At 49.3% G+C, this 26,619-nt stretch overlaps 2 protein-coding genes across 2 annotated transcripts in view; both read left to right on the forward strand.

The window, feature by feature from the left end:
- LOC141148100 (zinc phosphodiesterase ELAC protein 2-like) overlaps positions 1 to 19,192 on the forward strand; it is a 25,935-nt gene extending 6,743 nt beyond the window's left edge. The window contains exons 2-7 of the mRNA XM_073635251.1: positions 13,677 to 13,844; positions 15,485 to 15,535; positions 15,617 to 15,687; positions 16,016 to 16,080; positions 18,614 to 18,824; positions 18,910 to 19,192. Of these exons, the coding sequence (XP_073491352.1) occupies positions 13,677 to 13,844; positions 15,485 to 15,535; positions 15,617 to 15,687; positions 16,016 to 16,080; positions 18,614 to 18,727 (469 nt within the window). The 3' untranslated portion in view covers positions 18,728 to 18,824; positions 18,910 to 19,192. The remainder of the gene's footprint in view (positions 1 to 13,676; positions 13,845 to 15,484; positions 15,536 to 15,616; positions 15,688 to 16,015; positions 16,081 to 18,613; positions 18,825 to 18,909) is intronic.
- CEP70 (centrosomal protein 70) overlaps positions 1 to 26,619 on the forward strand; it is a 280,741-nt gene that overhangs the window by 165,935 nt on the left and 88,187 nt on the right. The window lies entirely within an intron of this gene.

Here is a 26,619-nt window from a genome sequence, read left to right on the forward strand (position 1 = left end):
AGGTCCAGTGCAGTCATGTCAGTTATTGTCATGGCGACGCAGCCCCAGCCAGCTGCCTCATTTGCATATAAGGAGTAAACAAGCCCATATAAGGCAGTAGGGGGAGGAGTCCAGTGATGACATCAGGCAGCAGTGGACTCCTGATGTGTATATAGATCACTACAATAATAATTATATATATCACCCCAATATTAATAGTGGGGGGGGGGGGTAAATATGTTGTGAACGATGATGAGTTGTTTAATTTATTGATCAATTTTGGATTGGAGGATTGGATATTAATGCGCCCCGTACCCCATTATTTCTATGATTTATATTGGTGGGGGGAGGGTACAATTACTCTCATATATCAGTGATTGGGAGGGGGGAGGGGAGGGGGGGTCACCTATTTCTGGTATATAGTATATATCCATTACCCGACCATTCCTCACCATACACACCTCTGATTGTCAATAGAACTATCAATCACCCCTCCATATAATAAATGTCACTTTATTACACCCCCCATAAGAAAGCTACATCTGTGGGGGGGAGGGGGGTGTAATGATCACTGGGGGGGAGGGGGGGTGTAATGATCACTGGGGGGAGGGGGGTGTAATGATCACTGGGGGAGGGGGGTGTAATGATCACTGGGGGGAGGGGGTGTAATGATCACTGGGGGGAGGGGGTGTAATGATCACTGGGGGGAGGGGGGGTGTAATGATCACTGGGGGGAGGGGGGGTGTAATGATCACTGGGGGGGAGGGGGGTGTAATGATCACTGGGGGGAGGGGGGTGTAATGATCACTGGGGGGGGAGGGGGGGTGTAATGATCACTGGGGGGGAGGGGGGGGTGTAATGATCACTGGGGGGGAGGGGGGGTGTAATGATCACTGGGGGGAGGAGGGGGGTGTAATGATCACTGGGGGAGGGGGGGTGTAATGATCACTGGGGGGGAGGGGGGGTGTAATGATCACTGGGAGGAGGGGGGGTGTAATGATCACTGGGGGGGAGGGGGGGGTGTAATGATCACTGGGGGGAGGGGGGGGTGTAATGATCACTGGGGGGGAGGGGGGGTGTAATGATCACTGGGGGGAGGAGGGGGTGTAATGATCACTGGGGGGAGGGGGGGTGTAATGATCACTGGGGGGAGGGGGGTGTAATGATCACTGGGGGGAGGGGGTGTAATGATCACTGGGGGGGGGAGGGGGTGTAATGATCACTGGGGGGAGGGGGGGTGTAATGATCACTGGGGGGAGGGGGGGTGTAATGATCACTGGGGAGGAGGGGGTGTAATGATCACTGGGGGGAGGGGGTGTAATGATCACTGGGGGGAGGGGGTGTAATGATCACTGGGGGGAGGGGGGGTGTAATGATCACTGGGGGGAGGGGGGTGTAATGATCACTGGGGGGAAAGGGGGTGTAATGATCACTGGGGGGGAGGGGGGTGTAATGATCACTGGGGGGGAGGGGGGTATTTAGAAGTAAAAAACAAAATAGTTTGATTTCCAATATTTCATCATAGAATCCATTCAATCAATAATCGTTTATCATCGTCATGGTGATGGGAATAATTGGTGTCGGTCCAGCACAGGATTTATAGGGAGATCTATGAAGCACCCCGTGATGTGTGGGGTACCGTACCCCGGATTTATATGGGGGATCTAAAAAAAGGGGGTCCGGCCCGCTACTAGCAAGGGGGAAATAATAAAGTGGCCGGTGAGTGTACAGTATATATACAGTATCTGACAAAAATAAGTACACCCCTCAGTGACATTTGTGTAAATCTTTTCTTGTATCTTTTCATGTGACAACACTGAAGAAATGACACTTGTCTACAATGTAAAGTAGTGAGTGTACAGCTTGTATAACAGTGTAAATTTGCTGTCCCCTTCAAAATAACTCAACACACAGCCATTAATGTCTAAACCGCTGGCAACAAAAGTCAGTACACCCCTAAGTGAAAATCTCCAAATTGGGCCCAAAGTGTCAATATTTTGTGTGGCCACCATTATTTTCCAGCACTGCCTTAACCCTCTTGGGCATGGAGGTCACCAGAGCTTCACAGGTTGTCACTGGAGTCCTCTTCCCCTCCTCCATGATGACATCACAGAGCTGGGGGATGTTAGAGACCTTGCGCTCCTCCACCTTCCGTTTGAGGATGTCCCACAGATGATCAATAGGGTTTAGGTCTGGAGACATGCTTGGCCAGTCCATCACCTTTACCCTAATGGCTGTATGTTGAGTTATATTGAGGGGGCACCTAATTTAACACACCTGCTCCCCATTCACACCTGAGACCTTGTAACACTAACGAGTCACATGACACCGGGGAGGGAAAATGGCTAATTGGGCCCCAATTTGGAGATTTTCACTTAGGGGTTGTACTGACTTTTGTTGCCAGCGGTTTAGACATTAATGGCTGTGTGTTGAGTTATTTTGAGGGGACAGCAAATTTACACTGTTATACAAGCTGTACACTCACTACTTTACATTGTAGACAAGTGTCATTTCTTCAGTGTTGTCACATGAAAAGAGAGAAGAAAAGATTTACACAAATGTCACTGAGGGGTGTACTTACTTTTGTCAGATACTGTATGTACAGGAGAGAAGTGCAGAGGGTATGACAGTGACATTTTAGAGGCGGACCCAATTTTTGGCCGCTGAAACACATTGTTTGAAAATGGTGTTTTTTTTACATTCGGGCCGAAAGAAAAAATGTGCCAATAATGGCACCGAAAACAGGGTGGTCCGCCCTGGGGGGCGCACATGGCGGGGGGGGGCGCACATGGCGGGGGTGTCATCCCCAGTCAGAGCCCTCCCCTCCCTCCTTGTCACGCAGAGCGGCGATCTCTCTCTGTGTCACTGAGCTAAATCGTTCGGCAGCCCCCTGTGATAGACGGCACACTGATCCAGTGGCGGGAAATTGAAGCAGTGTGACGTCCATCATAGGAGGCGGGGCTTTGTTACTGCAACCCGAGGAATTCCAACCCAGCCGCGGGACACAGCGGGAGATCGGCGCTCTGTGTGATCCGGACACTGATAGGCTTCATGTACACGGGACATTTTTACAACCTCTCCTGAATGATTTAACTTGACAGATAGTAAACCCGCGTTTAAAACATCCGTTTTTCTGCGTTTACGTTTAGAAGCGTTAGGCAAAAATTAATTTTTTTTTTTTTTTTTAAATATTAAAAAAAAAATAAGCCTGTAAACGGCACGCGAGCTACCACGTTTAGTGTCTGAAACGTCGGAAACTTCGGCGTCTAAAATTTTTTTTTGTCTTCAAAGAAAAGCCTCTAAACGCAACTGCCTAAAAACGACATTAAACAAACCTGTGTACACATAAGAGAACATTGGAGGAGTTCAGGGGCAGCTGAAAAAAAGCAACCAACTACCTCTGAACAATCGTTTACCAACAGCAGTGTACATGAGGCCTAAGGCTGCAGACATGATACAAGAGACAGTCAGAGACTGAGGACATGATACAAGAGACGGTCAGAGAGTGAGGACATGATACAAGAGACGGTCAGAGAGTGAGGACATGATACAAGAGACGGTCAGAGAGTGAGGACATGATATAAGAGATGGTCAGAGAGTGAGGACATGATACAAGAGATGGTCAGACTGAGGACATGATACAAGAGACGGTCAGAGAGTGAGGACATGATACAAGAGACGGTCAGAGAGTGAGGACATGATACAAGAGACGGTCAGAGAGTGAGGACATGATACAAGAGACGGTCAGAGAGTGAGGACATGATACAAGAGAGGGTCAGAGAGTGAGGACATGATACAAGAGACGGTCAGAGAGTGAGGACATGATACAAGAGACGGTCAGAGAGTGAGGACATGATACAAGAGAGGGTCAGAGACTTGCATTTTCCTGAGCTTTTTTTGCACTAAAAGATGCCAATAATGGCCAACAATAAATTCATATTAATTAATATCCTCAATTAAATGTAATAATTCAGATATAATACAATTGTATATAAAAATATGAATATTTTTAAAAAATGTCATTTTCAGTTTCGGCACTCAAATTTCCATTCGGTGCACCCCTAATATTTCTGAATTACGGAGTGTCCAGAATCAGAACAAACAATCGATAATATAAGGCATTTGCCAGATTGGCAGAGAGGGGGTGAGGGCCCCCCTCCCCCTCGGGGGGGTTATTGGGGTGAAATCAAACTGTCAGCATTCGTAGAAAGATTTGCTGGAGGTGGCAGATAACTTAAAACGTGAATAATTGAGCAGGTCTTTCTCAGTTCCTCCATCTTATCAATGCGACTCGGAGACGAAGGTAACATTGTATGTAAAGACGTCGTAGAGAGTTTAACTTGGAAATAAAAGAATGATGGAGTTCAGGAATTGTCGGACGGGACGTGTTCCTCGAAGCCTTCACTCTCCCGCACCAGAGCGCGCTCCAAGATGACACGCCCCCTCTTTGTAGCGCTGGCTGTCCTCCGTGGCAAATTCGTAGATCCAGCCCAGCTTGCTGTTGCAGTTTTTGCAGCTGACGTCCCGCACCATGTGACGGCCGGTGAGCATGACACGGTCCTGACTTCACTGTACTGCAAGTTTACCACCTGCAGGGGAGAAGAGAAGAGAAACTTTAGTGGAGACGTCATCATGGAGGGGCGGAGACACACAGTGTAAGGGACAAGAGATCACCTGGAGGGGCGGAGACACACAGTGTAAAGGGACAAGAGATCACCTAGAGGGGCGGAGACACACAGTGTAAAGGGACAAGAGATCACCTGGAGGGGTGGAGACACACAATGTACAGGACAAGAGATCACCTGGAGGGGGCGGAGACACACAATGTACAGGAACAAGAGATCACCTGGAGGGGCGGAGACACACAGTGTAAGGGACAAGAGATCACCTGGAGGGGCGGAGACACACAGTGTAAAGGGACAAGAGATCACCTGGAGGGGCGGGAGACACAGTGTAAAGAGACAAGAGATCACCTGGAGGGCGGAGACACACAATGTACGGGACAAGAGATCACCTAGAGGGGCGGAGACACACAATGTACGGGACAAGAGATCACCTGGAGGGGCGGAGACACACAGTGTAAAGGGACAAGAGATCACCTGGAGGGGCGGAGACACACAGTGTAAGGGACAAGAGATCACCTGGAGGGGCGGAGACACACAGTGTAAAGGGACAAGAGATCACCTGGAGGGGCGGAGACACACAATGTACGGGGCAAGAGATCACCTGGAGGGGCGGAGACACAATGTATGGGACAAGAGATCACCTGGAGGGGCGGAGACACAATGTACGGACAAGAGATCACCTGGAGGGCGGAGACACACAATGTACGGGACAAGAGATCACCTAGAGGGGCGGAGACACACAATGTACGGGACAAGAGATCACCTGGAGGGGCGGAGACACAATGTATGGGACAAGAGATCACCTGGAGGGGCGGAGACACAATGTACGGGACAAGAGATCACCTGGAGGGGCGGAGACACACAATGTACGGGACAAGAGATCACCTGGAGGGGCGGAGACACAATGTACGGGACAAGAGATCACCTGGAGGGGCGGGAGACACAATGTACGGGACAAGAGATCACCTGGAGGGGCGGAGACACACAATGTACGGGACAAGAGATCACCTGGAGGGGCGGAGACACACAATTCACCATTAAATCGCTATCCCGACATAAAAAATACCTCAGAACATCCCAACTTCCCCGTGTCATGTAAATCACCACAACGTCTTCTCACACAACCCCGCCCCCTTTTTTATAATAAAGTCTTTGCTTTGTCAGTGATAACAAGTAGAAGAAACCCTGATCAAGTCCTCATAACTAAGTGTATGTTGTATCAGTGGAGTCACTAGGGTTGGTGTCACCTGGTGCAGTAAAATCTGGTGTCACCCCCCCTCCTGTCTAGGCTGTCCAGCATCATGCAGGCAGAGCACGGTCACGAGGCGCACCCCAAACCAGCCCCTGTAAATGATAGTATAGGGTGGTATAGTGGCAGGTTGGGGTGGTATAGGGCAGGTTGGGGTGGCACAGGGCAGGTTGGGGTGGCACAGGGCAGGTTGGGGCGGTATTGGGCAGGTTAGGGTGGCACAGGGCAGGCTGGGGTGGTACAGGGCAGGTTAAGGTGGGACAGGGCAGGCCGGAGTGGTACAGGGCAGCTTGGGGTGGTATTGGGCAGGTTGGGGTGGCGCAGGGCAGGCTGGGGTGGTATAGGGCATGTTGGGGTAGTACAGGGCAGGTTGGGGTGGCACAGGGCAGGCCAGGGTGGTACAAGGCAGGTTAAGGTGGTATAGGGCATGTTGAGGTGGTACAGGGCAGGTTGGGGTGGGACAGGGCAGGCCGGAGTGGTACAGGGCAGGTTGGGGTGGTATTGGGCAGGTTGGGGTGGCGCAGGGCAGGCTGGGGTGGTACAGGGCAGGCCGGGGTGGTACAGAGCAGGCCAGGGTGGTACAGGGCAGGCCGGAGTGGTACAGGGCAGGCCGGGGTGGTACAGGGCAGGCCGGGGTGGTACAGGGCAGGCTGGGGTGGTAGAGGGCAGGCCGGAGTGGTACAGGGCAGGCCGGGTGGTACAGGGCAGGTCGGGGTGGCACAGGGCAGGCAGGGGTGGTATAGGCAGGATGGGGGTGGTACAGGGCAGGTTGGGGTGGTACAGGGCAGGTTGGGGTGGTACAGGGCAGGTTGGGGTGGTACAGGGCAGGTTATAACTCTATGTAGTGACATTGTGCAGTGTGCTGAGTAACTTACTGTACATATCATGCCTCACTTGGGGATATTAGAGTGAGTGAGGAGTGTTACAGGCAGTCTCCCCCTCATGGCTGGATGCCGTACTCCCACCGCTCCGCTACAATACAGTAATACAAAGCAATACAGTACAGTGTTTAGCGGCGGCCCCGGTGTCAGGTGACCCTCTGGCGGGTGTCACCTGGTGCGGCCCCCCCCCCCCCATAGCAACGCCACTGTATTGTATGATCCATCACTCTCAGGAGGAATCCAACGTGTGACACGGCTCCGTATAGCAGTGTGTGCAGCAGGAAATCCCTTCCCCCTGCCTGTCTGCCTCCTGTGTATTGGCACATAAGGAAGAGAGCGATGCACACAGGAAGTGAAGGTGAAAGGAGGAAGTGGTGATGTCATGTGACCTCGTCTTCTCCTCAGAACACACCGCTACTGAACACGTGTGTCTCTCTATGTCCATTACAACATACAACTACCAGATCACAACTCTGACACCTCACTAAAGGATATATATATATATATGTATACCACAAATACAAGAAATACAAATAGAATGCAAAAATATACAACCTTTTCATGACTTCAAGTGGTTCTAAGGCCCCTTTCACACTTGTGAGACTTCAAAGTCACATGACAAGTCGTACCCCTAGAGTTCCAATGATCCCCATTCATATCGGAACTACAAGTCCCATCATTCCTCCAGATCCAAGAGAACTACAAGTCCCATCATCCCCCCCCTCGAGAACTACAAGTCCCATCATTCCCCCCCCCCCCCCAGAGAATTACAAGTCCCATCATTCCCCCAGAGAACTACAAGTCCCATCTTTCCCCCCCAGAGAACTACAAGTCCCATCATTCCCCCAGAGAACTACAAGTCCCATCATTCCCTGGGTCCCGGTGTTGTGCCGAGAATGCTTCCCCGTCGAAATCTGTTCCCCCTGTCTCTCGGCGGAGATCGGAACTCCGCCTCTCCAGCCCTCTGCACTGCCACTCCTCCCCGAATGCTAAACATCCTTCTACTGTCCCCGCCCCCGTGCGATCCCCTGTACAATGTTATTAGTCCATCCACACAAATATATATGTATATATTATCACTCCTATATATGTATATATTATCACTCCTATATATGTATATATTATCACTCCTATATATGTATATATTATCACTCCTATATATGTATATATTATCACTCCTATATATGTATATATTATCACTCCTATATATGTATAAATTTTCACTCCTATATATGTATATATTTTCACTCCTTATAAAATATATATCTGGTACAATATTATTACTCCTTACATATATATATATATATAATATATCTATAGTGTGTGTGTATGTATATAGATATATATATATATATCTATATATATAGATATATATATCTAGATATATATAGATATATATATCTAGATATATATATCTATATATCTAGATATATAGATATATATATATATATATATATATATATACATACACACACACACATATAGATTATTTATATATATATATATAGAGAGAGAGAGAGAGAGAGAGAGATTTATCTATATAGATATCTATATCTATCTATCTATCTATATATATAAACTATACACACGTCATCATTATTATCCCGCCTATTATTTAATATTATTTATTGAACACTGGAAATTCTCCCCACAGTCCCTATTATTATTATTATTATTACTACCACCTATTATATATCTATCAGTATACACGTCATCATTATCATCTCTTCCTATTATTTTATCTAATTTTTTATTGCCCCTCCTATTATTTTATTTATTATTACACCTCCTATCATTTTATATTCATTGTTAATCTTTCTATTATTTTATATTATTGTTACACCTCCTATTCATTTTATCTAATTTATTATTACCCCCCTCCCAGTGGCAGATGGTGCTGAAAATTTTTTGGGGGGGGTGCAAACAAACTGAAAAAATCTGAAAAAAAAAATCTTTAAACGCAGCCACTGTGCACATCTGTTTCTCTGACTGCTCTACTCTTTGTATCGATCATCCTCACTCTTCTTTTTTACCCCAGACCCTTTCTGTCCAGGGGAAGCGGATTCTGGTAGCAAGCTGACTGTGTGTTAAATTTGGTGTTATCGCTCTCACTCTCTCATACTGGTCACTGGAAGTACAACATGGCACCTCATGGAAAGAACTCTCTGAGGGAGGATCTGGAAAAAAGAATTGTTGCTCTACATAAAGATGGCCTAGGCTATAAGAAGATTGCCAAGACCCTAAAACTGAGCTGCAGCACGGTGGCCAAGACCATACAGCGGTATAACAGGACAGGTTCCCCTCAGAACAGCCTCGCCATGGTCCACCAAAGAGGTCGAGTACACGTGATCAGCATCATATCCAGAGGTTGTCTTTTGGAAATAGAGGTATGAGTGCTGCCAGCATTGCTGCAGAGGTTGAAGGGGTGGGGGGGTCAGCCTGTCAGTGATCAGACCATACGCCGCACACTGCATCAAATTGGTCTGCATGGCTGTCATCCCAGAAGGAAGCCTCTTCTAAAGATGATGGACAAGAAAGTCCACAAACAGTTTGCTGAAGACAAGCAGACTAAGGACATGGATTACTGGAACCATGTCCTGTGGTCTGATGAGACCAAGATAAACGTATTTGGTTCAGATGGTGACAAGCGTGTGTGGGGGCAACCAGGTGAGGAGGACAAAGACAAGTGTGTCTTGTCTACAGTCAAGCATGGTGGTGGGAGTGTCATGGTCTGGGGCTGCCGGTGTGCTAAAATAAAACCTTGACTCGTGCAGAAGTTCGACCGCATCACTTCCGGCAGCACCGCCTCCAGCCCCGCCCCTAGCCTGCTCTGCTGAAGGGGGGCGGGCCCAATCCATGATAGCACTGTGTATATCAATGGCAGGTCCAGGAAAAATATAGAGCTGTGCCTGTGGGAGGGGCCAAGGCTTTGTATAGAAGACATTCCTCATCAATATGATCATCCACACTGCATGATGTACATAATGTGAAGGGCTGTTCAATCTGTTCAGGAACGAAAACAGCAGCCTGACACATGGAGCCTCCGCTTACACAAATCTGTCTGTACACAGCCCTGCAAAATACATAAAAGGGAGGTCAAGGAAAATTATAGAGCAGTGTCTGTGACAGTGGCGGTTGGTGCTCAAAAATTTTGGGGGGGCGCAAACAAACTGAAAAATACTGAAACCACCCCAGCCCCCCCCCCCCCCAATCAATTGCAGCCTATCAAATGCAGCCACTGTGCCCCTCATACACAGCCACTTGTGCCCCTCATATGCAGCCACTTGTGCCCCTCATACACAGCCACTTCTGCCATTCATATGCAGCCATTTGTGCCCATCAAATGCAGCCAGGCGCGTCCCCCAACTCGGCTGTTACTTCACTAACCAATCCCCCCCCCGCACGCGGCTGGTCTAGTGGCACTTACCGAGTGACGGGTTTCCTCCTCTTCTGTGGTGGCGGCTGTGGCCCCTGTGTCCGCTCGGCTCCTCAGGCTTCTATAGTATGTGTCTATAGTATGCCTGTAAAGGGGGGCATGTTTCTCGTAATTAGAACAGTCTGACAGCAAAATGACATTTCTAAAGGTAAAAAGTCATGTAAAATTACTATCGCTAGCGCCAGCTATAATGAATTGTCGGTCCGGCAATACACATAAAAGTTCATTGATAAAAACGGCATGGAGTTTCCCCACAAGGGAACCCCGAACCAAAATTTAAAAAAAAAACTGCGTGGGGGTCCCCCTAAATTCCATACCAGGCCCTTCAGGTCTGGTATGGATATTAAGGGGAACCCTGCTCCAAAATAAAAAAAAAGGCGCGGGGTCCCCCCATAAATCCATACCAGACCCTTATCCGAGCACGCAACCTGGCAGGCCGCAGGAAAAGAGGGGGGAACGAGAGAGCGCCCCCCCTCCTTAACCATACCAGGCCACATGCCCTCAACATTGGGAGGGTGCTTTGGGGAGAAGGACCTCATCCCCACAAGCCTTGCCCGGTAGTTGTGGGGGTCTGCGGGCGGGGGGCTTAGCGGAATCTGGAAGCACCCTTTAACAAGGGGACCCCCAGATCCCACCCCCTCGTGTGAATTGGTAATGGGGTAAAAATGTACCACTACCATTTCACAAAAAAAGTGTCAAAAAGGTTAAACGCATGAGACGGTTTTTGACAAGTCCTTTATTAGTTTCTTCTTCTTTCCGCTTATTCTTCCATCTTCTTTCTTCTGGTCTTCCTTCGGTGTTCATTTTCTTCTTCCTCCATCTTCTTCTTCCTCCATCTTCTTCTTCCTCCGCTCTTCTCGTCCTGCATCTTCCTGCGGCTTCTTCTCCGCTCCGTCTGCATGATCCGCCTCAGTGGGAGTCTTCCGCCGCGTGACGCTTCGGTTCTTCTGACACTTCTTACATAACGAAGGGTGGGGCCACCCGGTGACGCACAGGGACTTCCTGGGACTTTCCTATGGCTTTCCCCGTGTTGTCAGAGGGGGCGGGGACACGCCCCGCCCTCCGTTATATAAGAAGTGTCAGAAGAACCGAAGCGTCCCCCCTCTTTTCCTGCGGCCTGCCAGGTTGCGTGCTCGGATAAGGGTCTGGAATGGATTTTTGGGGGGACCCCACACCATTTTTTTTAAATTTTTGGTTCGGGGTTCCCCTGTGGGGAAATTCCATGCCGTTTTTAGCAATAAACTTTTATGTGTATTGCCGGACCGACAATTCATTATAGCCGGCGCTAGCGATAGTAGTTTTACATGACTTTTTTTCCTTTAGAAATGTCATTTTGCTGTCAGACTGTTCTAAACACAGGAAACATGCGCCACTTTACAGGCATACTATAGACACCCCCCAGGTACGAAATTTAAAGGGATATTACACTTTTATTGTTTCACTTTAAGCATTATTAAAATCACTGCTCCCGAAAAAACGTCAGTTTTATAACTTTTTTTTGCATTGATACATGTCCCCAGTGTCAGGACCCGGGTCCCCAAACACTTCTTATGACAATAACTTACATATAAGCCTTTAAAATGAGCACTTTTGATTATTCATGTTCGTGTCCCATAGACTTTAACGGTGTTCACACTAATTGTTTGCCTGTTCGCATGTTCTGGATGCGAACAAAACCGGGGGGTGTTCGGCTCATCCCTAGCCATGGGGTGCCATGTTGAACTTCCAGTGACCAGAATGAGAAAGTAAGAGCAATAACACCAAATTTAACACACAGTCAGCTTGTTACCAGAATCCGTTCCCCCTGGATAGAAAGGGTCTGGGGTAAAAAAGAAGAGTGAGGATGATCGATACAAAGAGTAGAGCAGTCAGAGAAACAGATGTGCACAGTGGCTGCGTTTAAAGATTTTTTTTTTCAGATTTTTTCAGTTTGTTTGCACCCCCCCAAAAATTTTCAGCACCATCTGCCACTGGGAGGGGGTAATAATAAATTAGATAAAATGAATAGGAGGGGTAACAATAATATAAAATAATAGAAAGATTAACAATGAATATAAAATAATAGGAGGTGTAATAATAAATAAAATAATAGGAGGGGCAATAAAAAATTAGATAAAATAATAGGAAGAGATGATAATGATGACGTGTATACTGATAGATATATAATAGGTGGTAGTAATAATAATAATAATAATAGGGACTGTGGGGAGAATTTCCAGTGTTCAATAAATAATATTAAATAATAGGCGGGATAATAATGATGACGTGTGTATAGTTTATATATATATATAGATAGATAGATATAGATATCTATATAGATAAATCTCTCTCTCTCTCTCTCTATATATATATATATAAATAATCTATATGTGTGTGTATGTATATATATATATATATATCTATATACATACACACACGCATACACACACACATATAGATATATTATATATATCTATATGTAAGGAGTAATAATATTGTACCAGATATATATTTTATAAGGAGTGAAAATATATACATATATAGGAGTGAAAATATATACATATATAAGGAGTGATAATATATACATATATAGGAGTGATAATATATACATATATAAGGAGTGATAATATATACATATATAGGAGTGATAATATATACATATATAGGAGTGATAATATATACATATATAAGGAGTGATAATATATACATATATAGGAGTGATAATATATACATATATAGGAGTGATAATATATACATATATAAGGAGTGATAATATATACATATATAAGGAGTGATAATATATACATATATAGGAGTGATAATATATACATATATAGGAGTGATAATATATACATATATAGGAGTGATAATATATACATATATAGGAGTGATAATATATACATATATAAGGAGTGATAATATATACATATATAAGGAGTGATAATATATACATATATAGGAGTGATAATATATACATATATAGGAGTGATAATATATACATATATAGGAGTGATAATATATACATATATAGGAGTGATAATATATACATATATAGGAGTGATAATATATACATATATATTTGTGTGGATGGACTAATAACATTGTACAGGGGACGCGCACGGGGACGCGCACGGGGGCGGGGACGGTAGAAGGATGTAGGAGGAGCGGCAGTGCAGAGGGCTGGAGAGGCGGAGTTCCGATCTCCGCCGAGAGACAGGGGGAACAGATTTCGACGGGGAACCAAAAGGGGCGGGGTATTAGTAGAGGAAGTGAGTTGCGATGGGATAAAAGTTCCGAAGACTTTACTCTGATTGGAAGATTGTTGCCAGGTTCCCGGATCGCCGCCCTCCCATTGGCTGTCAGTCGGGATGCTGGGCTCTGATTGGGGAGCTGCCTGTCAGTCACACGGAGGGCCGGGTCCTGATTGGTTGGGTGCCGGGTCCTGATTGGACGGCCAGTCTCCGGGCTGTATGGGGATCTGTGACCTGCTGTGGAGGCGCCTGTGCCGGCCTCTTATCATGTCCCAGGCCGAGGCTCGGGCCTTCAGCGCCCCGAGAGACCCTCCGACACATCAAGAACAAGGAGAAGCTGAGCCGGACCGGAACCCTCGGGCCCCACACCTTCTATGTACAGACCGGGGCCTCCGGGAGCCGCGACACCGGGGCCTCCCTCTACCTCTTCTCCGAGCACAACCGGTGAGCGGGGGAGGGGCTATACCGGGGGAGGGGCCACACCGGGGGAGGGGCCACACCGGGGGAGGGGAGGGGCCACACCGGGGGAGGGGAGGGGCCACACCGGGGGAGGGGAGGGGTGCTGGGGGCAGGAGGGGTCACAGTGGGGGAGGGGAGGGGTGCTGGGGTCAGGAGGGGTCACAGTGGGGAAGGGGAGGGGTGCTGGGGTCAGGAGGGGTCACAGTGGGGAGGGCTGCTGGGGTCAGGAGGGGTCACAGTGGGGAGGGGGAGGGGTTCTGGGGACAGGAGGGGTCACAGTGGGGAGGGGTGCTGGGGTCAGGAGGGGTCACAGTGGGGAGGGGGAGGGGTGCTGGGGGCAGGAGGGGTCACAGTGGGGAAGGGGAGGGGTTCTGGGGGCAGTTGGGGTCACAGTGGGGAGGGGGAGGGGTGCTGGGGGCAGGAGGGGTCACAGTGGGGAGGGGGAGGGGTGTTGGGGGCAGGAGGGGTCACAGTGGGGAGGGGGAGGGGTGTTGGGGTCAGGAGGGGTCACAGTGGGGAGGGGTGCTGGGGTCAGGAGGGGTCACAGTGGGGAGGGGGAGGGGTGCTGGGGGCAGGAGGGGTCACAGTGGGGAGGGGGAGGGGTGCTGGGGTCAGGAGGGGTCACACAGAGAAGCGCAGTCTGTGGCCTTTGGGGTTCTATAAGGTGGGGGGAGAACTAATGAGAGGAGGAGTCTACATCTCCATAGAGAAGGCCGACATCTTAGGAACACTGTTCAGGGATTTGGGGTGATTCCGGAGCCACATGTGGGGTATTGGGGACACAGTGGCAGCAGATGAGGGTTGTGATGTCATCGGTCCCCTGTCCCCTGTGATGTCATCGGTCCCCTGTCCCCTGTGATGTCATCGGTCCCCTGTCCCCTGTGATGTCATCGGTCCCCTGTCCCCTGTGATGTCATCGGTCCCCTGTGATGTCATCGGTCCCCTGTGATGTCATCGGTCCCCTGTCCCCTGTGATGTCATCGGTCCCCTGTCCCCTGTGATGTCCCCTGTCCCCTGTGATGTCCCCTGTCACCTGTGATGTCCCCTGTCACCTGTGATGTCCCCTGTCACCTGTGATGTCCCCTGTCCCCTGTGATGTCCCCTGTCCCCTGTGATGTCATCGGTCCCCTGTGATGTCATCGGTCCCCTGTGATGTCATCGGTCCCCTGTCCCCTGTGATGTCATCGGTCCCCTGTCCCCTGTGATGTCATCGGTCCCCTGTCCCCTGTGATGTCATCGGTCCCCTGTCCCCTGTGATGTCATCGGTCCCCTGTCCCCTGTGATGTCACCTGTCCCCTGTGATGTCACCTGTCCCCTGTGATGTCATCGGTCCCCCTGTGATGTCATCGGTCCCCTGTGATGTCATCGGTCCCCTGTCCCCTGTGATGTCATCGGTCCCCTGTGATGTCATCGGTCCCCTGTGATGTCATCGGTCCCCTGTGATGTCATCGGTCCCCTGTGATGTCATCGGTCCCCTGACCCCTGTGATGTCATCGGTCCCCTGTCCCCTGTGATGTCATCGGTCCCCTGTCCTCTGTGATGTCATCGGTCCCCTGTCCCCTGTGATGTCATCGGTCCCCTGTGATGTCATCGGTCCCCTGTCCTCTGTGTTTCCTCTCTTGTAGGTATCTCTTTAATTGTGGAGAAGGGACACAGAGGCTGATGCATGAGAACAAGTAAGATGTATTCCCTCTTCTGATTGGTTGAATATAATATATATATATATATAACGCTCTCTCTGTATATTCCCATCGCAGGCTGAAGTCGTCTCATCTGAACACCTTGTTTGTGACCCGGATGAATTGGGCCAATGTGGGAGGTTTATCAGGCAAGTCATGTGATGGGCGGTGAAGGGTCATCGCTCTGCCATTGGACGGGTCACCATATGGGGCGGTTGGCGAGGGGTTAATGCCGGTGACAGACTCATCATCTATAATCAGAGAGATGCAATTATCGGACCTCCAGCTGTTGCAGAACTACAAGTCCCATCATGCCTCTGGCTCTGGGTGTCAGGCTTGTGGCTGTCAGAGTCTTGCAATGCCTCATGGGACTTGTAGTTCTGGAATATCTGGAGGTTCCAGTGATTGGATATCCCTGATCTCTATCATTTCTGACTTGCCCAGTGTTTCCTCATCTCTGGTGTTGCCCCCCTGTAGGCATGCTGCTGACATTGAGGGACGTCGGACTTCCTTCCTGTGTGGTGGCCGGACCTCCTCAGCTGGTAAAATCTCCACATTTTTATATTTCCATTGTTGTGTCCTAGTGGTGGGGGATGTGCACAATGCAGCATCTCCTATCGGGGGAGGGGAGGGGGATTTACTAAAACTGGTCCACACAGGATCTGCTGCAGCTCTGCATAGGAACCAATCAGCTTCCAGGGATTTTTGTCAAAGCTTCATTGGACAAGCTGAGGTTAGAAGCTGATTGGCTCCCAGGATGAGCTGCACCAGATTCTGAGTGCTCCAGTTTTAGGAAATCTCCCCCCATAGGAACCGGAAGATCGTATTTCCTTCATTTCTTTCTCCAGCTTGGACCAATGTATGTGTGTGCCATGCTTGTGGCATCCGGTGCCGGAATGGGCGCCAATCGGGGAACACACACCAAAAGTATTGGGACGCCCGCATTTACACACACATGAGCTTTAATGAGGAAGTAAACCCCTCCCCCCTTGTGTGTTTTGTGCCTATATATAGGTGGCACTATAAATATATCTTCATCTAGAAGAACGATCGAACATTCCCATCGACACCCTCCTAAACCTTGTGGACGGCCTTCCCAGAAGAGGTGAAGCTGTTATAGCTGCAAAGGGCGGAGCCAACTCAATATTGAACCCTCCGGACTAAGACTGGGAGGTCATTAACTCCTTCAGATCTGCGCCATAGCCGAATGACGGCCACAGAGCGGACTTACTTTGCTGGGAGTACATCAGTAGACGTCGTCCTGTGCCCGAGCAGCCTGCAGCACGCTCTGTGATCAGCGGGTCTATGAGATTCGGCTGATCACAGATCGGAGTAAGGGGTCGATCCTGAACCCTTATCACATGATCAGCTGTCAACCAATGACAGCTGATCATGTGATGTAAACAGAGCCGGTAATCGCCTATTTTTTATCCTCGCGATGATAGTGAGGAGGAAAAAAAAAAAAAAAGCCGATCACCAGCGGCTCTCAGAGGGTTATCGGTCCCGATCAAGGAGAGCTGCCGCATGCTCATCTGTGCCCACCTGCCATTGCCACCTACCTGTGCCCACAGTGCCGCCTTATCTGTGCGTCATCAGTGCCGCCTTCTCTGTGCCTCATCAGTGCCGCCTTCTCTGTGCGTCATCAGTGCCGCCTTCTCTGTGCGTCATCAGTGCCGCCTTACCTGTGTGTCATCAGTGCCGCCTTCTCTGTGCGTCATCGGTGCCGCCTTACCTGTGCCTCATCGGTGCCGCCTTACCTGTGCCTCATCGGTGCCGCCTTACCTGTGCCTCATCGGTGCCGCCTTACCTGTGCCTCATCGGTGCCGCCTTACCTGTGCCTCATCGGTGCCGCCTTACCTGTGCCTCATCGGTGCCGCCTTACCTGTGCCTCATCGGTGCCGCCTTACCTGTGCCTCATCGGTGCCGCCTTACCTGTGCGTCATCAACAGCGCTGCCCATCAGTGGCATTTTACTGCCCATCAGTGCCGCCTTATCTGTGCCCGTCAGTGCAAATCAATGAAGTAGAAAAATTACCATTTTCTCATATGTTTCCCATTTTTTTATAATTAATTTCCTTCACCTCAAGTGTACATTTTATAATTAATTCATTCAGCTTATCTATCATTCATGGTTATTTTTTTTCATCGAGTTTAACGTGGGTTGTCCCAGTGTCGGTTTTGTTCCCTGTCACATTGGTGCTCCTCCTGTATGCGCTATGGCGGCTCAGGCCTCCGCTTGTCCTGTTGGCCGATACTGCCTTGGTCCGAAGCTGCGATGCACACTGTGGTTGGTCCCCCCCGCTGCCCTTACCCTGGGCGGGCGGGGCCTCTCTCACTGTGCATGGACGTCACGCATCTCACGCCGGCTGTATGGCGTCCTGAGACGCCATATAACGGCAGCTTGAGTCTTACACTCTCCATCGCTCGGCAGGCCTGGAGGTAGACCCACGACCGGCCGGCTTGGGGTCCTAGCTGGCGGGATCGGGGTGCCTCCCGGCCACCTATTGGGCAGCTGGTGCTGGACGTTGGGGGTTCCCTCCTCGGCGGTGCCCCCCGCAGTGTCCCTTCCAGTATGGGCTCTCACTTGTCCACTTCCCTCACCATCCCCTTGGCTGATCCGCCCTCATCCTCACATCAGGTATGTCCATTCCTCACTTTTCACCTCTCACCTTTCCAGTCTTCTCTCTGACCTCTTTTAGCTTTCTCTTCAGTGGATAGCCACACTGTCTCTTCCCTTATCCTCTCACCCTCTTACTCCTCTTTTCATCTTCCCCCTTACCTATCTCCCACTCTCCCCCCCCCCCCCCCCCCTTTCCAGACCCATCCCCCCTCTTCCCATACTCCTCCACTTTTGTCCTTCCCTCTCTTTCCTCCCTTTCCCCTCACTTCACTACTCCTCCCTTTCATTTTCTCCTTCTCCCTCCTTCCTCCTTTTCTTTTCTCTTCCCTTTCTTTTCTTCCCCCCTCATCTCACTTACATATTCACTTTTTTGCTGTTTTTTTGAGCTTTCATGTTTTTGCTTTCTACCACATATTTGGTTATTTACACATCACCCCCCACACTTGTCTCTTACAGGTTGTGAAGTGCATCACTTTCCTTCCTCCATACGGGGTCACACACAACACCCATCCACTTCCATTCCCCACACTGACCCATCTGGGGGGCCACTTGTGTGGGCGGCGCCGCTGAGGCATACCCCCTCAGCTTCGGACCCTGGCACACGGGCTGGCTCGGCATGTGGGGCCGTGTCGTCTTCGCGCATGCATGTTGCGAGTCCTTGTTTCCGGTGAGAAAGCAATATTCAGTCCTGTTCCATCACTACCCATTTGGTTTTCAATAATACTCATTACTGCTATCTCCCTAACTTTTAGATGATACAACGGTTACGCTCCTGATGAGGGGCTATAAGGCCCCGAAACGACGTAGAGCTCAGATCCACCGTTTTGTATACATAATGATTCATCACAAGCGTATGAACGTTCCTACCTACTGTATGTCATGTTTGCATTCGTTTTTCTTGTCGATTTTTATACAATTTTTGAATGATTTTAACCATCATTATAGAGCCATGTGCCTTAATATGTATGTAAAAATATGAAATTGTGAAATTTTTGTATTATCTCAAGAATAAATCACATTCTTATCCAATCTACATTCTTGCCCCCTTGTGCCTCATTTAAAGTCCCGCATCTGTTCTCTTTTACTTTCTTTTAGAAAAATTACCTGTTTATAAAATTTTATAACAAACTATGAAACATGATTTTTTTTTTTTTTTCAAAATTTTTCATCTTTTTTTGTTTGTTTAACAAAAAATAAAAATCCAGCTGTGATTAAATACCACCAAAAGAAAGCTCTATTTGAAAAAAAAATGATAAAAATGATATAAATGTCCTATGTGTACAATGTTACATGACTGAGTAATTGTCATTCAAAGTGCGTCAGCGCTGAAAGCTGAACATTGTCCTGGGCAGGAAGGGGGAGGGGAGTGCCGGTAAGCAGAGAGGTTAAAGTTCATGTGTGTGTAAAGGTGTCCCAATACTTTTGGTAAGATTGTATTCTCTCAATGTATGAAAAGTGTTTCTGTTTTGACAAGGTGGAAAGGCGAATGGTGACATCACAACCTCCACCTTGTCCAATCAGAGATCACTTTTTTTGTTGATGGAGAGAATGCAAAGTGTGCTCCATATGGTGCCGTGTCTTGAGGGTGACCCACTGTGATCATTAAGCAGCACAGCAGCCAATCGGCTCGGGACTCGGATGCTCCCTACAATCCCTGTAGTCAGTGGTACCTACTGTCCTCATTTCCATCTTCTGCAGGTTTGGGCTCCACCTACTTCCATCGGTTCAAGCTGGAGCAATTCTAACTGTAAACCTTTCCATACCAGAACGGAAGCCATGCTCTAGAGCAGTGATGGAGAACCTCGGCACCCCCAGATGTTTTGGAACTACATTTCCCATGATGCTTCACTACACTGCAGAGTGCCTGAGCATCATGGGAAATGTAGTTCCAAAACATCTGGGGTGCCAAAGTTCCCCATCACTGTCCTAGGCGGAGCACACCTGAACCTGGTAAGTGCAGCTCTGATAGGTTCACTATAACTTCACCCAAAATGAAAAGGTGAATGAACACGCCCCTCATCGTCCCACCCCCCCCGCCCCTCCCCAGTCCCTGTTACACTCGCATATGTGAACCTGACCTAAAACACGACCAGAAATGTCTTCAGTGCCAGTAATTGTCAGGCAGGGATGGTGCCAAAAAGCACCGCTCCACTTCATCATGTGAGATGATCCCAAAAGGAGAACAAACCGCACCTTGCTGCCCCGCAGCTACGAATCCTCAGAGCGTCGTGGTGACTCGGCACTGGTTCCTGAATGTCTGCGCTCAGCAGAAGACATAAACACCGATCGGGGAGTCTGAAGAATAAAAACTGCTTCTATTTATTTAACCAATTACACTTACAGTGCCGCCGCATACAATGTTAGTATCTCTGTCCCAGAGAGCGTCACCAGATTTCCCACCGGCGTGCACGATGACGTCACATGTCCGGCCCCTCCCAACGCGTTTCTGGGAATAGATGGAATTGAGGAGAAGTGCCGGTCTCCCTGCAGCCTCTGCGGGGTGATTGCACAGCATTTAGTGGTGTGGGCAGCAGGATAGATAAGTATTCGATGTCTTCTTTAAGGATGAGCTCCGGCGTGTTCGCACAACCCACGTGCCGAGGCCGCGCCAGGAAGTCGGCACTGCGGAGCGCTAATCACAGGCAGTGAGACGTAGTCCCGATGTGCGGCTGCAGAGATGGGGAAATGTCTCACTGCTTGTGATTAGCGCTCCGCAGTGCCGACTTCCTGGCGCGGGCTCTGCACGTGGGCTGTGTGGGAACACGCCGGAGCTCACCCTTAAGGCCCCGTACACACGATCGGACTTTTTGACAACAAACATGCAAATGACCTGTTTTAAGGCAACATCCGCCCGTGTGTACGCTCCAGCGGACAAACCTTTTTTTGGTTTTCATCGGACAGATGTCGGCTGTGCGAACAGACAAACTTGGCGGCAACAAAAGTCCAACGTCGGCTGGTCCGATCGTGTGTACACAAAACCATCGGACTTTAGTCCAAAGTACAAACACGCAGGATCAGAACCAATGCAAAAGATCAGACAATACAGAAGGTGACCAAAGGGTGGCGCCGGAGAAATGAACGTCCTCTTTTCAATTGTCGTCAGTACGTTCGTGTTTGTTACCTAAAAAGTCCTGCCGTGTGTATGCAGAACAAGTTCACGGCCAACGCCCTTTGGACAGAAATCCACAGAGAAGTTTGAAGTCCGATCGTGTGTACGAGGATTTAGTCTTCTTTGTGAAGAGGTTTCCCCTCTGTGACTGTGTTAGATTGGAGTGTGGTCAGTATTGTCATTCTTTTTGTTTTTTTTCCTTGTTAACACAGGAGAAGCTCCTGCAGGCCATCAAGACCTACTGTGGACCTCTAGACGGCCTTAATGTCGGTAAGTCTTTTTTTGTTTTTTCCAAGACTACATGCTGTGTGATTTGGCATCAGATGCCCGCTCCGTGGTTCCCAGGCTCCTCCCACTCCTCCCCGGAGCCTCAGACTAATGATATCAGGGTGGTGAATGGGAGGTGCTGCAGGAACAATTGCCCCCCCGATTTTCCCTTTGGGCAGTATGAACCCGAAAGTGCTCCACAAAAAGGTCCAAATCCCAACTGGGGGGGGGCACAGAGGATGCTGCATGTCTAAAGGGAATATTTGTAAGAGGTGGCCGATGACAGTACAGCCCAGGAGGAGAGGAGATTGATGGTGACTGAAGTCTTCCATACAGCAAATAAAAGGAGGCTCAATATGGCTTCTGCAGCTTCGAAGGGTTATGTGGTGGAGATTGAAGTTTGCAGGGAATTGAGAATAGACATGGGGGGGGGGGGAGGGGACTTTGCTACAGGTGATGGGGGGGGGCGGGGTTCCCTTTTTTAAACTGGCTTTTAGCACAGGAAAGATTCAGTCCAATGCCATTGCAGTGCAGCAGCTGTTCTTCTATTACAGGGGACTTCAAACTACGGCCCTCCAGTTGTTCAGGAACTACAATTCCCATCATGCCCGGTCAGGTCTGTGAATGTCAGTTTTGCAATGCCTCATGGGACGTGTAGTTCCGTAACACCTGGTGGGCCGCAGTTTAGAGATTCCTGTCATCTATTATATGTAACCAGAAGCCCCGCCCCCTTTTCTTTTTTTCCTGGCAGGTTCGGCCCGAGGACGGAGCACCTGATCCTGAATGAGAGCGTTTCCTCCATCCATAACCAAAGTGCCTACAGAATTCAGACCCAGCTGAACCTCATCCACCCTCGTATCTTCCCGCCTCTCCCTGACCTCTCTCGGAAGGTAAGTGGCTGTGCATGCTGGGATTTGTAGCTCTGCGGTGGGGAGCTGCTTCCATAGAGTCTCCCATGTGGTTTTGTATGCAGGAGACGGCAGAGAAGGACGTCCGAGGAGTTAAAGCAGAATGTCTTCTAAAGTACCAGCTGAGACCGACCAGGGAATGGCAGAGGTAAGCCGACTCCTCATTGGCTGTGCACCGATACCCTTCTGTAGTTGGTGGTAGGTGTACCAGCGTGGCACAGGCGAAGGCGTGTCTCCTATGGTTACTCCATTGTCGTGGCCGGAGGATCCAACCGATAATATTAGTAATTTATTTTATCTTTCTACAATTCAACCCAAAAGAATCGGATCAGGAGAGCCTTGGAAAAGTAAGAGCTCCGCCCACATCTCTTTTCATTGGCCAAGGCCCTTCTGCATCAGAAACAAACCTTTCCGTAGATTTCATGTGCACTTCTGGCCAAGGTGTGGAAATTGGAGGATTTCCATATTCCCCCAGCAGAGCAAATCAACTTCAAAACAATCCCTCACTGAACTCTGTAGCTGCAGGCACTGCGGAGCAATTCATTCTCAACTATTGCAGAAGTCATTCTATCAGCAGCTCTTCTTCCTCTCCTGGAGATCCGGCTCTATTTACATTACAGCTTAGAAGGGGGAGCGCGGGAAACGAGCTGCTGGGAGAGTGGGGAGCCGGGGGTGCGGAGTTCCTGAGTAACTGCTGGGAGGGGGGAGCCCGGGGGGGGGGGGAGTTCCTGAGTAACTGCTGGGAGTGGGGAGCCGGGGGTGTGGAGTTCCTGAGTAACTGCTGGGAGTGGGGAGCCGGGGGTGTGGAGTTCCTGAGTAACTGCTGGGAGTGGGGAGCCGGGGGTGTGGAGTTCCTGAGTAACTGCTGGGAGTGGGGAGCCGGGGGTGTGGAGTTCCTGAGTAACTGCTGGGAGTGGGGAGCCCGGGGGGGGGGAGTTCCTGAGTAACTGCTGGAAGAGTGGGGAGCTGGGGGTGCAGAGTTGCTATGTCACAGCTGGGAGGGGGGAGCAGGGGGGCTGATCTACTGTACAATACTCCAACCCTCTTCTCTTCTGGTGGGGCTGTACGGTTGTTCTGGTACAACAATGTCTGTTGTTGGCTGAAGCTTCTGGACCAAGTTATCTGCTGATCTAAGTTAAGTATGGTCAGCACGGTGGCTGAGTGGTCAGCACCTCCTCCTGGCAGCACCGGGGTCATCGATTTTGAATCCCAACCACAACATTACCTGCATGGAGTTTGCATGTTCTCCCTGTGTGGGTTTCCTCCGGGTATTCTGGTTTCCTCCCACACTACAATGACTTGCTGGTAAGTAGGGTTACATCGATATCAGTGCCGATAGCGAGTATTTGCCCGAGTGCTTCACCTGATACCTTTGCATCCCGGAAGTCAGTGGGCGGGTGGAGTGGGTGGGAGAAGGCGGAGCTTGGGTCCTAGCACAGTGAGAGTCCTTGCAGTGGAGGAAGGTAAGCTTATGGGGCAGGGGTGTGGGTCGCAGCCGCACGCTATCCATCAGCATCGGTGACCCGGGCCATCAGAATCATTAACGGAAGTGACGGCCCGCGTCTCCGTCAGAGGCTGTACACTGCAACGCCCATCTTGGTACACCCAAGATGTCCGCTGCTGCATTCTGACTAGACTTTACTGAGGCCGAGTGCAGGGTGTATCAAGATGGGCGTTGCAGTGTACAGCTCATCAGTCTTGTCGATTTTTATATTTTAGTGCTGCATTATTTTCAGTGCCACTGCCTACCAAACAGTTCCACCTATCATTGCCCATAAGTGCCACCTATTAGTACACATAAGTGCTGCAAATCAGTGCCCATCAGTGAGTGTCAGCCATCAGTAAGTGCCAGCCATCAGTGCCCATCAGTGAGTGCCAGCCATCAGTGCCCATCAGTGAGTGTCAGCCATCAGTAAGTGCCAGCCATCAGTGCCCATCAGTGAGTGCCAGCCATCAGTGCCCATCAGTGAGTGCCAGCCATCAGTGCCCATCAGTGAGTGCCAGCCATCAGTGCCCATCAGTGAGTGCCAGCCATCAGTGCCCATCAGTGAGTGCCAGCCATCAGTGCCCATCAGTGAGTGCCAGCCATCAGTGCCCATCAGTAAGTGCCAGCCATCGGTGCCCATCAGTAAGTGCCAGCCATCGGTGCCCATCAGTAAGTGCCAGTCATCAGTGCCCATCAGTAAGTGCCAGTCATCAGTGCCCATCAGTAAGTGCCAGTCATCGGTGCCCATCAGTGAGTGCCAGCCATCGGTGCCCATCAGTGAGTGCCAGCCATCGGTGCCCATCAGTGAGTGCCAGCCATCGGTGCCCATCAGTGAGTGCCAGCCATCGGTGCCCATCAGTGAGTGCCAGCCATCAGTGCCCATCAGTGAGTGCCAGCCATCAGTGCCCATCAGTGAGTGCCAGCCATCGGTGCCCATCAGTAAGTGCCAGCCATCAGTGCCCATCAGTAAGTGCCGCATATTAGTGTCCAATGTTGTGCTTTGAAAACTGTGACATGACATCCAAAGAAATGATCAGTATCGGTGAGTACTGGAAAAAGTCTCGGTACTTGTACTCGGTCTTAGAAAAGTGGTATTGGTGCAACCCAACTGGTAAGTTACTTGGCTCCGGTCTGATTGGCTCCAGTATAGGAATGTGTGTTGGGGACATTAGATTGTCAGCTCCTTGAAGACGGGGACTGATGTGAATGTACAATATATGTAAAGCGTAAATTGTCAGCGTTATAGAAGTACCTGAAATAAGTAAAAGGAGCCGGTATAGTTGGCAAGGGGTGTGTGTGTGTGTGTATATATATATATATATATATGTATATGTATGTTCTCTATGCTTTAGGTTAATTGGAGGAGGAGGCGGTGTCTGGTGATTGGAGGAGGAGGCGGTGTCTGGTGATTGGAGGAGGAGGCGGTGTCTGGTGATTGGAGGAGGAGGCGGTGTCTGGTGATTGGAGGAGGAGGCGGTGTCTGGTGATTGGAGGAGGAGGCGGTGTCTGGTGATTGGAGGAGGAGGCGGTGTCTGGTGATTGGAGGAGGCGGCGGTGTCTGGTGATTGGAGGAGGAGGCGGTGTCTGGTGATGATCTCACAGTGATTGGTATTTCAGGGACATGGTCACCGGTAACAACGGTCCGGAGTTTGTGAAGGAGGCGATGAAGCTGCCGGGATTCCCGGACGCCCTGAAGTTGTGCAGACGGCTGCTAGAGGCCGACCTCCAACAATCTGCGGGTAAATACTAATGTTACTTCTAACCTTTTGCCCCGGAGTATTCGGAGGGGGACACCTCTGATTGGCTTTCATTGCTCGTTGTACATAAAACTGACCTCTGGGGTCCCGCCCACTTTTCATTCCTAGATCCCCTCCCCCGATGCTCAATAAAATCGCCATGAAGTATTTCTAATCCATGCCTTATGCCGTGTACACACGACTGTTTTTTCCGACGGAATTCCGCTCAAGCTGTCTTGCCTACACACGATCACACCGAAGTCCGACCGTCCAGAACGCGGTGACGTACAACACGTACGACGGGACTAGAAAAAGGAAGTTCAAGAGCCAGTAGCTTCCGTCTCGTACTTGCTTCAGAGCATGCGTCGTTTTTGGTCCGTCGGAAACAGCATACAGACGATCGGTTTTCCCGATTGGAATTGGTTCCGTTGGAAATATTTAGAACATCTTCCATTTCTAGGCCCGTCAGAATTTAAAAAAAAAAAGTCAGATGAGGCCCACACCCACGATCGGAATAGACGATGAAAAGCTTCCGTCGGACTTTTTCTGTCGGACATTCCGCTCGTGTGTACGCGGCTTTAGTTTCATTCGTTTTTGTTTTTTCTTTTAGGTTTTTGGGTCATTTTTTTTTTTTTATGATCGACATTCGAAAATTCAAAAATCCGAAATAATAACTTACTAACTAATAATAAATGATATTAATAATAAGGTATTGGAGTTTCCTTTCAAATGTGGCTGTTAGTGAACGTAACGAATACAAATCTAAACAAATGGAATGGAACTAATTAATAATAAATAATAATAGTAATAAAAAGTCATTTGTTACGTTCCATTCCTTTTAGACGCAGCATTCGTTATTTCCGATAATTCGTAACTTCAGATAAATTTGTATTCATTACGTTCACTAACAGCTAAATGTGAAAGGAAATTCCAATACCTATCATTTAATATTTAGT

The sequence above is a fragment of the Aquarana catesbeiana genome, linkage group LG06 (assembly GCF_042186555.1).
Source record: "Aquarana catesbeiana isolate 2022-GZ linkage group LG06, ASM4218655v1, whole genome shotgun sequence".
Taxonomy (NCBI): Eukaryota; Metazoa; Chordata; class Amphibia; order Anura; family Ranidae; genus Aquarana; species Aquarana catesbeiana.